This window comes from Manis javanica, chromosome 18 (assembly GCF_040802235.1).
Source record: "Manis javanica isolate MJ-LG chromosome 18, MJ_LKY, whole genome shotgun sequence".
Taxonomy (NCBI): Eukaryota; Metazoa; Chordata; class Mammalia; order Pholidota; family Manidae; genus Manis; species Manis javanica.
In genome coordinates, this window is record NC_133173.1 from 7453453 (window position 1) to 7467510 (window position 14058).

Genomic DNA, 14058 nt, shown 5'->3' on the forward strand with positions numbered 1-14058 from the left:
TCTCCAAATCTACCCAAAGTGACTGCTTTCAAGCAAAGTGATGTCTGTTGCTCAGTCGCTCAGAAGTTTTACTGTGCACAAGAAAACAATTTGCTACTCTTTTGCACTGGAAGTGAAATGTGTACTACGTGTGCCCAAACCACCCAGGTTTTCTCTTTGGATTTTAAGCATTCTGCAGAACATCCCATCTCTCCTGCATGGCTATACAAAGCAGAAAGCCAGAGAACTTCATGCTCAAAGCCACCCGGCTAATAAGCAGAGCCAACTATGACTACCTCTTTCCATTCTGTGATGGGACCTTGCTAGGGAACGCCACACCAGCACTGCTTCTGCATGGCCAGCAACACTTCCATACTAAGGCACTGATGTTCTTTGAGTCGGTCTATCTTTCTATGCTATTCTTACATCCTATTTTGCACTCAAACTGTACATGTCCATTCCCCAAACACACTTCATTGGCCAGGGATGCCCACCTATCCAAAACCCACTCATCTTTCACAGTCTAGCTTCCTGATCTCTTATTCCATTCTTCTCTCCACTGGTATAGAATCTTTTCTCCCTTCTGAATACCCAAGATCTTATTCTATTATTATCTTGGAACTTAAAAAAAAAAGCATTTTTTAAAAAAATCCTCTTCAACTATTTGTTATTTATGTACTTGTCCCTCTCACTAGAACACAAGGCTTCTTAGAGGTAGGATAGTGTCACTGGAGCTGTTATTTAATGAAGGGTTAAGATGGAAAGTCAGTGCAAAATAAAAAAAGCAAAAGTGTGTTAGGAATTTCTCTTTATCATTAGTTTTGGACCTGGTAACAAATGAAAACCTGGCGTAACACTTTGGGGCTGTGCTACACAAAAAAAAACTACACACCTCCACACAGAACCACAAAGCCCAGCTAGCCAGGCGCACAAAGATTTGAGACTGATGGGACATCACAAACTGCCATCCCAGCGCACGAGTACTTGGCTCACCCCTGGCCCCTCGGCCCTAAGAACACATGCACATGGCCTGTGCTTTGCCCTCACTACAGCTGTAAGTTTGGCTGCATCAGTGTTCCGTGTCTACGTTACTATGTATCTGGAAATGCTGGTTGCAGGTGATCCAAGTAAAGCACTGTGATCACTTTCCCTTCTCATACAATTTATTGTTTTCTCATGAATTGAGTTACTTTTTTCTAATTACTCCTAACTAGAATCTTGCTTTTATGGTCTTGCCTCATGATGTGATATTCAAAAGTATTTCAATGAAACATTTACTGACCACCTATTAAAGAGTAGATGCGGTACTAGACACCAGAGCTACAAGGAAAAACAGGAGACCTTTTTCAAGGATAAATGTGAACACACAATCTAAAGTCAAACATGAATCACTGTTCAATAGCCACAGTTTGGCTTATTAGTGTCACTACGACCTCCATAGAAGCAAAAAGCTGTAAAGACTCTGTTAGGAGTTTTACCCTTAGAAGTGTAGCATTTTATGCACCAAATACACCATATTTTATTAGAATTGCAATGCTACTACTTGTAAAAGTGCCATTATTTTATGTACTATTAAGAAGGAAAAATACTTTCCTGAATTAAATTATTTGCATAATGTTGTGTTGATCAAAAAGTATCTGGTATCACTAGATGGAAAAATATACATCTGAAAAGAGGTAATGTGTCACCTTTCTGAATTCTGGCAGTGGTGGGACAAACAGTCCAAATGAACAAAAGTTCCAACATCACCTGCCTTCACAGTGTGCGCCAATGAACTTACCGCACATCCGCCTGTGTTCCCAAAACAGCTCAAAGGCTTAACTGAGCAGCACGAACTTCAGGAGCCTGTGGCGCTCGGTATACTGTCAAGCACCAAAGACGCTGGTTTTCAAACTTTCAGGTAACTGACCATTTTTCAAACACAATGACATGCAGAAAAAAAGCCGCTTGGTGCTGGGACAGCGGCAAGAAGGGCAGGCAAAGCCCTTGCCTCTCCCTGTCTACCGCCCCTCCTCGGTGCGGAGTGAGGCTCACACCTGGAAGCCGAGGCACAGTTACAGGTCCTGTGACTCCACAAGTACAGGCTCTCTTCAGGTACCACTACCACATTTCCGAGGTCAGTCATTTTCCTGGTTTAGTCCCCTTTGGACTTACCGAATAACCCACTCAGCATTCTCTTGATTAGACACCCTTCCTATGTCTGCAGTCTAAGCTGCAACCTTTATTTCTGCCAGGAAAAAGAATGTGCCTGAGCATCTAAAATTTACCTCAGGAATATACAGAAAGATTTTACTGTAACAAATCAAGTCTGGGGGGACAGAAAAGCATAGGCAGGAATGCCCATGAAATTCAGGTTGTTTCAGCTGGTAAATTAAGAGGCACCAGAGCCTCACAGAGGCTTATAAAAATGAGAGAAAGGGCGAGTGATCCCCAGGCGCAGTGCTGATGCTGTGCGGCAGTCTGCAGAGACTCCACCGCTGCTCACTTTTCATCCTGATGAGGCCCCATCACTCCGGAGAAACGAAGAGGATTTTGACTACTAACCATGGCATATGCAGGACAGGGATTCTGTCACCACTACTACATCACCAGCTCTGAGATCTCCCAGAACTTCTTACACTTCAACCAGATCCCAGAAGAGACTTCAAGATAGACAGGCTGGTATCATGACTACTTTGAAAATTTCAGTCACTGTTTTACAAGACAATTTATGTCATGTCCCACCGTTCCTGGGTGCCTTCAACTTTATCTGGTTTCCAGCACAACCGCAAAGGCCGCCTCCCTCCCTGAGCCTTCTCAGACTTGTCCTGCCTTGTGATGTCATCACTCATCTGTAGCTCCTACTGATGACAAGGACCATCTGCCTTCTGACTGGTCGCGTCTCATTACCCAGTTCATCTCCTGACACTGTAGCTGCTCTAGTGTTTGTTGGCATTTCACCCCATGCAGAAGACTAGGAACATTCTCCTACTTTCCTCATGATGTTTACAAAAGAGTTTAGATCACTAAGAACTCACTCTCTGAGGGGGAAGATCATGGAAAGAAGTAATTCAAGGACAACTCAACTCAGTGGCAGTAACAGCTAAAAAGGGAAGTTGGTGAGTGAGACGAAAAAAGCCCTGACAACTGACCCCAGTGAACATTCACGATCAGGACAAAACTCATTGCTTAGAAGAATATTATTGGGCAGCTGCTAAAAAGTGAACATAAACTATTTATTAGATAATTGTATTAATGTTATTATTATTGCTTTTGATAACTGAATACGCTGATTTGATAAGAATGCTGAAATATTTAGAAGTAAAGGATCATGATATCTCCAACTTAGTCTCAAAAGAGTTCAGTAAAATTCTATATGCACACAGATAAAGCAGACACAATACAAGGGTCACAACTGCTGAATTTAGATGAAGGCTGTACAGGAGGACACTGTACTAATCACCTTTTTTCTGAGTTCAATTTTTTTCAAAATGAACTAAATATAAAACATTAATTTTTACAAAGACAGAGGCAGCAATTCTTCCACTCTTCTATGATTACTATTTACTTAAGGCAGGAAAGAAACTAATACTATGTGTGTATCTGCTAAGAGACAGGCACCTTGGCAGGTGCTGGTGGGTACACTAATTTAACCCTAATGTGAGTCCTTCACAGAAATGTTATTCCTAGTGCAGAGGAGAGGAAAATGAGACTCAGAAATATTAACTCATTGGCTCAGGACATACCATGTACATCAGCAGTGTGATAAACCTGAGTTCAAACAATGAACTATATTACTTATAAGAAATGAGAACTTGGGCTAGACACTTAACCACTTTGAGCAGATAGCATAATCTGTGAAAAAAAAAAAAAAGATAGTAACAGTCCCTTAATAACGGTGCTCTGATAATTAATGGGATAGAAAACAAGTGACCTAAAAATGCTTGACATACAGTAGGCAGCCAGCAAACACCAGTCCTCTCCTTGCTTAGCACACAACTACTCAGCAATGGACTTGAGTCCAGGTTGACTGACCCCAAAGCCGGGGCTCTCCCACTCCCTACGCTGCACTCCTTTAGGTGGAAAGAGCTCATTCTTATAGGAACACCTTATGGGGTTTCACAGCAGGAAGGAGCTAGGGTCACTTAGCATCCCGGAGCGAAGAGGCCCTTGGGGGAGAATTTCTTCATGAATTAAAATACTGTCCACTTGATGCAGAATGTTTTTCAACACACAGGCATTCTCTGATAAAAAGTTCTGAAGTCCACCACCTGCTGAATTACTCAATCGTATGGTGAGCAGATCAGCCAGAGCCACTCGCAGGGGTCCGATGAGACTGACAAATGCAGTAGGAAGTGCACAGCCCACATGCTCACTGCCTGCCTCTTCAAAATGAGCACATTCTACGCGAATGAAGGACAACAGCAACTTTGACAGTTATTCCTTCAAAATCTTTTTCAAATATGAGGCACCCAAACTGTTCACGTTTTTCACATAACTGACACCAACTGGCACCTGGGTGATTATGACTGAAAGTATGGGTGTTGAGGTCTGAGCTGAATCCCATTTATATCATGGTCTAACCTGAGATGCATTATTGAGCTTCTATGAGCCAAAGTCTTTTCATCTAGTTTTTATAAAATGTGGAAATACTACCAGTTTTCTTACAGAGCTGTTTTACAGACTAAAAGATACATGGATAGAGATGGCCCTAATGTAAATAGTAAGCACTCATTAAATATGTTTCTATTTCCTGCCGCAAGAAAGGAGTATGTACCCTAGCCACTCTGCTGTATAGCTAAGTTTATTAATTCTTTAATTGTATCAAATACTGAGCTAGGTAGTTTATACAGATCACCTCATTCATCTTTAAACCATCCTGTGAAGGAAGATATTACCCTGATTTGCAAATGAGGAAAACTACAGGCATGAGAAATAACTTGCCTAACAGTTAGTAAGCAACGGAGCCAGATTAGGGCTGACATACTAAACCACCACATAAAACTACCTTGACTACCTATTTTAACACTAGAAAATGCAGAATGAAACAAACCGTGTATTTTTAACATACATACTTTGAGGGATTACGTTTTAGAGCGGCAAGTTCTAGATTACTGTGCATTATGGATATGGGGCAAATCTGTGGCTTACATGTCACTTTCCTTTTGCTTTTCACTGAAAGACGACCTGGGCTAACTCAATGGTTCCATGGCTTCTGGAATACCCTGCTGCCCTAATAGCCAAAGTTCTGCATTTCCTAGTTTCACCACCCTCACTGCTTTCAAGTTCTTAACTAATTTTTAATATCTCACCATGATTTTAGTTACATATATATATGCATCAATATCTGATGCACTAACATTCACAGGATATGTACAATTAAAGTTAAGTAAGTTTATACTGGGCGGTCATTTAAAATATTTATTGATGTGATCAAGCTGCTTAGTTGTTGGTTCCTCTTATTTAACCAGATTTAAGCCTCTAACCTGATTCAACAAGTAACTCTCAGGAATTAATTATCAGATACAATGTTAAGTCTTAATTTCCCACTGAAGTGAAATTCTGAATCTTAATTGCATTTTAGAATTACCTGGAGAACTTTTAAAAATCCTGTAGTACAGATGACACCTCACACCAAGTACATAAAAACCTTCAGAGGCGCCCCCAGCATCCGCGTGTTTGCAAAGCGCCTTGGGAGACTCCGATTACACGCCGATTCCGGAGGGACCAAGGCTGTGAAACACCGCATCGAAGTCACAGACATGTGACAGTTCATTTTAAAAGGAAGAGTACAGCTGACACCAGCAAGACTGTGGTGAGTACTAGAGTTGTAAGCACTGTACCCTTTGACCTAATTACATAATTCTGTGGAATAAAAAAATAATAACTTAACAAACAAAAAACACCAGGCAAAAAACAAGGCTCACTGCAGCATTCATTAGTTGATTTCTTATTTTCTTAATGTTAAAACTAACATTGGACATTTGGTAAATGTTTATTTTCTTAATGTTAAAACTAACATTGGACATTTGGTAAATGTTTAAATACTCACAATAAACAAGATATTTTAGAGGGCCTCAAAAATAATTACCAGAATGCAAAATGGAGTATCAGCTGAAACTATTTAAAAAATTCTATGCAATGTGGGAGGTAACATCTGATGGATGTTACCTGTCTTATGAAATAACTCTGTCTTATGGTGGCAGCATTATAAACAATATCATTATGTATAACAATTGTTAAAATAAACGCTGATTCTCCCCCCTTGTTATCCTTCTTGCTTCTGGCCTAAGGCAGAGGACAGAGTCAGCACAGCGCAGGCTGTCACCAAGAGCTACTTCAAGGAAACACAGAAACCATGACTCGGAAGTCTGAGTCTGATTCTGATAAAATTGTATTTAACTCCCCCTCGGACCAACACCAGGCACTCAAACAGGTCCTCAGTAAGAAACAAGTCAGCATGATTGACCTCTACTCAGTAATGCACTTTCTATTTTCAACCTTCTCACTACCCAGATAACTTAGGTCATCAAAATGGTTAGACAGAGATGTGGATTCATACGCCTATAAGGCTAGGTTGATCTTTCACAGAACTTCGATTCTCTGCGTCTGCGATGACGGTTTTTGGCTTACTAACCATGCATATAAAGTGTTTGATGTTACTTATTGAGAGTGACAAACACAAGCATGTGAGAATATATTCAAAGGGAGAATATTATCATTGTTGATTAAAATCAAATTTTACTTTGAAGAAAGAGAAATGGTTACAAAATAATCTGAAACTTGGGAAGAATAAGGGAACTGGATAAAGTAATTTCAAACTGATGATGGAAAACAGATCAGAGACAAAAGTTCAACATTCAACCACTAGAGAGAGATGACCTGTCTTTAAAATGTCAAGTTTCTTTCACTTTCTCGTGGAGCAACATAACAAAACAAAATCAAACAGCAACCAATTTAAACAAGCTAATTACCACAGAGGGAAAGGAATGCACATCATTTCTTCCTGTTTTACTTCTGAAAAGCATTCGAAACTCAATTATGATAGAAAGTGTAAGAGCTAAATATAAATCTGTAACTCCATGTAATGGTGACCATTAAAATCAGTTGATTAACAAACTTCCACAGATGAAGACTCCATGACTCTACAGATAAGTGATTTGTTATACTTCTAGAAACTGGTAACGTTAATCACCATGAAGTCATCAATCTGTAAACTGGTTTTTCTAGTTCAGAAAAAAGAAAAAAATTTTGTTCATTAGTCTGGGCAGGACTCTTCAAGCATGAAGTTCACTTGACTCTGTGTATCAGGTTTCTACATTAAAATTGAAGAAAAGACCCCATACTTAAGCCCAGTAAAGTTCTAATGATTTTGTGTATTTTTATATAACCCATTGCCCTGACTGACCACTTCTCATAATTCAACTGTTGAAATTGACTAATCTTACTTAACGGTTAAGACAAATGAAATAGGTCAAAATAAAGAGAAAATGTCTCTTTTGCAGACTAGATGTTGGTTTTCTTCCTCTTTGTCCTCTAATTTGTTACTTTTAGAGAAACGTGTAACATTGACCTACTCTCCCTGATTACAGCACTGTACCATAAATAGATAAAGTGGGTCAGAGGAGAACTTCTCAAACTATTTAAGAAGGACCAAATTATTTTTAATTTCCAAATCATCACAGACACAAAAATTCTAAAACTTCCTACAAAAATGAAATTCATAAAATATGAAACTTGAGCACCCAAAGTTTTCATGAGATTCAGCAGATAAAAATTACTCTGTCAAATTACTATAAAAGTTTCTAAACACATACTCTCAACTTAATACTTATCATGAAACAATGACAAGGCTTGGCAGATCAGCCCCCATCCAGGGCCTGCCTCGTTTTGAACAGCAGTGGGTTACTCCAGAGGTCCGTCCAGATTGCCCGGAGCCACGTTTTACATTCTTAGCATCTCCAGACCCTGGGGAGACAGGCCAGTGACAGGAAAGAGGGGCAGAGAAGGGAACAGGGAAAGCGGTACACTACAGATCCATCGGACAGTTCCCTTTCCTCCCAGGATGCATTGCATACGGGTCTACACGCAAAGCTCAAGCGAACCCAATATATTCAAGGGTGTTTTAAAAGTTCAATCCCAACCATTGTTTAATATTACCATCTTTATACAATCAAAAGCATCCCAGTATCTACTTTAACTGTCATGTCACATAGAGCTTCTGTAATTTACTGGTATGACTTCCCTGAATCAAATGTGAAGTGCTGGGAACTAATCACAGAATGTAACAAAGTAATGCAGCGTGAGGCGATCCAGCTTTACAGAGCACTTCCAGCACAAGTATTCTTTTTGACCTTCAAGATGGCAATGACAAGGTCAGCGCTCTACATCTAAGATGGAGAACAAGGTATAGGTAAACCGACCAAGGTCTCACACAGCTAAGGGCTGAATGAAGGCTAAAATACAAATTTTTAATTCATTCCAAACAATCTATTCCCAAGCAATTTAGTATAGTAATGTAAGTGATTAATGAGCTGAAAGCTTTAATCAAAACATTCCTTTAGATTACATTAACAAAAGGTACTAAGAGGCATTCTACTGAGCACTCATATCTCAACCAACAAAATCATTTTCATATTAGCACACATCCTCTAAAAGGGTATGCATATACCCATACAAAGATACTATCAGGACATGAAAATGTATTAGGCTCTATAGGAATACTTGTTTTCAAATGTTCATATGAGTATTACTCTATTATTGATAAAATGTCTCCAAAAGCCCATGGACAGGTAACACTACAGAGATGGTATGCCATTGCCTTAAAAATGCGGTCTACCTGGAATCTGGTCTTCTTTATATTGTTAAGTTCATATTTTAAGTTATCTCAAAATAACACATTTCCAGAAAGTGAATGATCTAGGTTACACATTTATTCAAACATTTGACAAATACTCATGCAGTATCTACTATGTTCCTACATGCAAGAAATGTTGATGAATAAATAAGGCAACCAAGTCTCCAACCGTAATGGAGCTTGTACTACAGAGGGGTATAACTACAGTCAGAGAGAAGTGCTTTAAAGAAAATAAACAGGGTGCTTATGGCAGAAAATCCCTTGCAGAGAAGAGAGCGGCTTCTGCAGCTAGGTGGTCAGGAGGATCTCTGAGGAGATATGACAAATGACGTGAATGGAACAATGTCCCAGAAACAACTCCACATGGGCTCCACCAAGGCACAGCAAGTGCAAAGATGCTGAGGTGGCAACCCACTGGCAGGTGAGCCTAGGGTTGGTGCATGAGGAATGAGGAGCCTGCTCTGAAATGAGGTCTCAGATCGTGAGAGGAGTCAGATCTCAGGGAGCTTTGCGGACCATGGTACCAACTAGGATTTTATTCTGAGCAGGGTGAGGAAATGATAGGAGGAGGAAGGCAAAGAAGAAAAAAGAAAAGAATGAAACTGACGGCAGTGACTATCAGTATGGACCAGGTGGGTATCACTTTAAATCCTCACAACGCCTCTGAGACAGGTGTCAGCGTTACTTCATGTGAGGAAGCTGAGGCCTAAAGGGTCATCTGCCCAAGCACGCAGCTAGTGGGTGAGAAGGTCGGAATTTGTACCCAGACCAAATTCCAACACTTCTGTACCTCTTTCCACTCTCCACAGCAATACCCCCCCAACAGTTTCAAACTATGAATGCATTTAAATCATGCAAACTGTAAGTGGTATAATATTCATCAGAAGCTATCAGGCATATTAGGTTTTCTGTTATAAATTTTATAGGATCCACAGCAACTTTTCAACTATAGAAAAACACAAATTAAGAGGCCACTCTTCAGCAATGGGATTACAGCACCTAAACTGAGTATCACCAACTGGTCCCTCAAAGTCTATGTATGGAGTACAACAAAATTCACTAAGACCAGAGTGAACTGCAACCAATTTCCCAGTATTCTAGCTGTTACGCAGCACCCAACAGCCAATCAACCTCTGCCTTCTCTCCTTGTCTAGCATGCTGCAACTCAAGAAAAACCTCAAATTTGATGCTAACATACATGTAAAACCCTGTCAAATCAACTACAGACAAAAACCTTTTTTCCAGCACTAACACTAGTAACTCAGACGGAAGTTCAAAGGTAAGTCTTGTTGAGATACAGCAAATGGCCAGATCAAATGTCAGAATGAACAATGAAGAACAACAAGGCATCAGGTTGGAAGCGGTTACTCACTTCTGGCTGCCCAAGCACCATGAGCACCGCAAGCCCATCGTATTTGGGTCCTGGCTTCATGCTGCAGCTTTAAGAGTAGAGAAAAGTAGCCCGCAGCCCTCCTGGCCTCCAGAAGGCATGTTTTGCTGAGTCAGCTCCTGACAGGAAGTAGAGCTCCTAGTTCCCCATTTGGGGGCTTCTGCAATATCGTCCATGAAACCCCATCACCACATCAGTGTCAAACCTCAAGGAGTCCTATAAAATCAACCCCAACTCCTCTGAAATGGAGTGGGAGAGGTTAAATGCCACAGAAGGGGAGGGAGGGAGGGAGAGAAGGGAATCATCGATCCACCTCAAAACAAACAGGAGGCTGTGTTATGTGTTTGCAGGGAACTCACTGCTAGACTAGTTACACGTTCATGCACATGCAGATTCAGGTGAAATTTTAGCATTGATTTTCTCCTCAGTTTTTTTTTTTCTTCTTTTTTCTCTTTTTTGATAGTACTGCAACTCTGCCCTTAACTAGGATGGGAATACTGCAAAGGAAAGAGGGCACATAATTTGAGAACTACCATGTATCAGCAATGTGTTACAAATTCTATGCTGTTACATTAAAAACAGAAACATTTTAAAGGTAATGGTTAGAACGTGAACAGGCAAGTCAGTCAGACTTGATTTGGTTCCTTACTCTGACATCACCCTATGACCTTGGGCCAGTCACTTAAATTTCTCTGCAGTTCAATTTCCTCATCATAAAGTAGGAATACTGATTTGCTGGGAGATCGAATGAACTCAAATGTGAAGTGTTAGTATAGTGTTTGGCGTCCCAAAGAGCTCAGTGAATTGTGACTAACTAGTATACTACAGGACTGGTGCAATTCTAATGAACAAAAAAGAAGGCAGTTCCTGAATACTAGACATCAAAAAAAAGGTGGGGGGAGGCACAGAGACCTTGCTCACAGGGTAACTGTCAAAACCTACATCACCTACCACTATTTACTCCCCAAAAATCTGAGTGAAAAATGAGGCCCTGTTCCCCTGTTTCAAGGGATAGTTACAGTTGTGGGGTGAGGATGACCAGGAAAAAATACGCCAAAAACTATATGTCATATTTATATAAAGCTGAGTGATCACTGTATTTCTAAATGAATCTTCTTTCCTGGTTCTCTAAATAAAAGGACTTGCTTTGCTTCTAAGAACTTTACAATCCTGTTCTCATTTAATCTTAATAGACCTATAGGGTACATGTTATCATTTCCCATTTTATAGATGAGGAAACTGAGGCTCACTGATGAGTAATAGTGATGCGCCCAGGTTCAGCTTTCCCATTTTTAAGGACAAATAGCTGAATGCCAATTGAACACGCATGTGATCAACAATCAACTGAATGTAGAGGCTACCATCACCAATACAAGAGCTATGCTAGAAATAAGGGGTATCTCTAAGTATTCTCTACAAAATTTAAAATACAGGACTCCTAACATGCTTTTTATGCAGAAATCCTATTGGCCAGTTAAAGCATAAATGCTTATTTATTATAACAGCAAAATACTACAATAATTAGTGAGTGCAAAAACTTCTGATGCTGTACCCGAAAACAAAAGTTTCTGAATGGTTAAATTAATAGAGAAATAGGCTGACAGCTAATATGAATATTAAGAGAGGATGCCCTGGCTACATAACTTTAGGAAGAATATTTTATCTTTTTGAGCCAACATATGTTCATAAAAATTTAAATGACACAAGGAAGAATTAACAGATATTAGATTATATAAAAGCTCTAAACCTGATTAGCTTTTTAAACTATCATTCATAACGTGAAATAAACATTTATTGAATAAATTTTAAAAATTGTATAGATCTCTTTCCATTTAGGCCATGTGTCTTTCAAGGAAAATTCTATTTTTAAATTATTCTTCCTTTAAAAGAAAAAATCTAAATGCCAAATGTCAGCAACTCCAAATGTTACTTTCAAATTTCACAAGAAGGAAAAATGGCCAAAATCATATGGTCAAAACAGCTATGATAAACCATTCCAATCCAGATATAAATGTGTTAGGAAATAATGAAGTATCTTATTTTGCTAATCAAATGTCAAAACAACTTTAATAAGAACACAGCTCCTTATAGTTGTAAGTATACAGACACTAAATATTTGAGCAAAACCTTGTCCAAATGACTGTTTTACAATGCTAACCAATTTCAGCAGCTAATGTATTTTTGAGATTCACTACACCAAGAATTCTAACATTCCTTCTAGAAAACATGTTACTGAAAAATCTTTCCTGAATTGTAATTTTCTATAGCCCAACTACTTATATTACTGATATGTCTATAGAACTGACTGTGCTATTTCATCAACCAAGAGCAATCTAGAAGCTAGTAAAGCTAATAAGTTATTGTTCTTTCACCATAAGGTCAAATTTTTAAAAGAGAACTTAATTTTAGTAAATGTATAGAATTAACTATATTTTAAACTATATCATATTTATAGTTGTACCATACAATTTCATTTTCTACTGGTGATATTCGGCTTTGGCCAAATATTGATTTTAGGTAAAATGTTTACTCAACATGCCTACTTTTTTCCTTGCTTCAAAATCATATTTATTTCTGTTAATAATAAACGCAGATAAAATTTTCAAGTCATTATTCCTATTGATATGCCTTTAAGGAAACTTCAGAACTGACCAATAAAAATAATGTGTAAGGTCACTAAGGGTTAGTGCTTTTCAGTGGGTGGAAAGTACCAACTGAGCCTTCATTTTCTCACATACACCTTGTCAAGTCCCGTACACCAGGCTCATGTTTTCTTTCACAAAGGCCTATACTGAAGGCAGACATGTTTTCAAAAGCACATGCTGTTGCCATAGAGAATTTGTTACTACGGGTAAGCTGTGTAACTTCACAACTCTTTGAAGAAAAACACCAAGACCTAAGGTTGGTTACATGGCACCAAGAAAAAAAACCAGCTGGGGCCATTTGCATGCGTACAGGAGAAGAAAAAAGGAGTGTATAGAAGACAGGAAGAAACGCAAGACACATGGAACGGCTCTGCTATTCCAACCAACTTCCAACACCAATCCATCTTCTTAGAGAGTCCAAGGTGGTGTAAAAGTGCATGAGTTTCAGAGTTACATCCTGGTTCAAATTACTGCTCCATTACTTAACAGCTGTGGTGACTGCGTTGTGAAATGAGGGAATATGCCCACCCCCAAAGGGGTGAGAGGAAAATGAAATATACAAGAATTTATATGCAAAATGCCTAGCACAAATACAATAAACGGTAACTAGTGTCACTGTTATACAAATACAAGTTATTATCTTCAGAAAATACATTTTGCAGTTTTCCAGCATGTTGCCAGACAAGGCAATCCTGAGATTACAGTTGAAATACTTAAATAAAACTTGAAAAACTATAAAATGTTAAAACCCTTAAAATGCTTCAGTTGAAACTTTGCCCCTCTCCCCCCCAAAAAAGGGAAAAAAGATATTGAAAAAAAACGGAACTATGCATCATTATAACCAAATTAGCCTGACAACGTTACTAAACATGCCTCCTCACCAAATTCTGTCATTAAAGTTTAAAAACAACCTAAAGACAGGCTTGGGAATAACGGCAAGTTACTAACCATATGGCCTCAGGCAAGCTATTTTGCCTCTCCGTGTGTACAAGAATAATGAGCACATGAACTACAGCTAACACATCTGCTGACAGGTTTTCCAACAAGAACACATGTAAAGCACCAAGGCAGCCAGTATTCAATATGCAGTGAACTCTTTCCAGTTTCTCTTCAGTTCTACTACCTTGTCTTTCTGAAAACACCAAGATCCAGATTATACAATGAGAAGGGGGGGGGGGGGGGGCGGGGCGGTGAACGAATAGATGGAT

At 39.2% G+C, this 14058-nt stretch overlaps 1 protein-coding gene across 14 annotated transcripts in view; it reads right to left on the bottom strand.

Annotated features, from left to right (window-relative positions):
* The window catches only part of AKAP13 (A-kinase anchoring protein 13), a 291101-nt gene that overhangs the window by 142464 nt on the left and 134579 nt on the right, over positions 1 to 14058 (bottom strand). The window contains exon 1 of one of the 14 annotated variants that reach the window (XM_073227251.1): positions 10188 to 11768. The exons of the other annotated variants lie outside the window; for them this stretch is intronic. Within the exon in view, the coding sequence (XP_073083352.1) occupies positions 10188 to 10225 (38 nt within the window). The 5' untranslated portion in view covers positions 10226 to 11768. Of the gene's footprint in view, positions 1 to 10187; positions 11769 to 14058 lie in introns of those variants that run through there. 14 annotated transcript variants of the gene reach the window in all.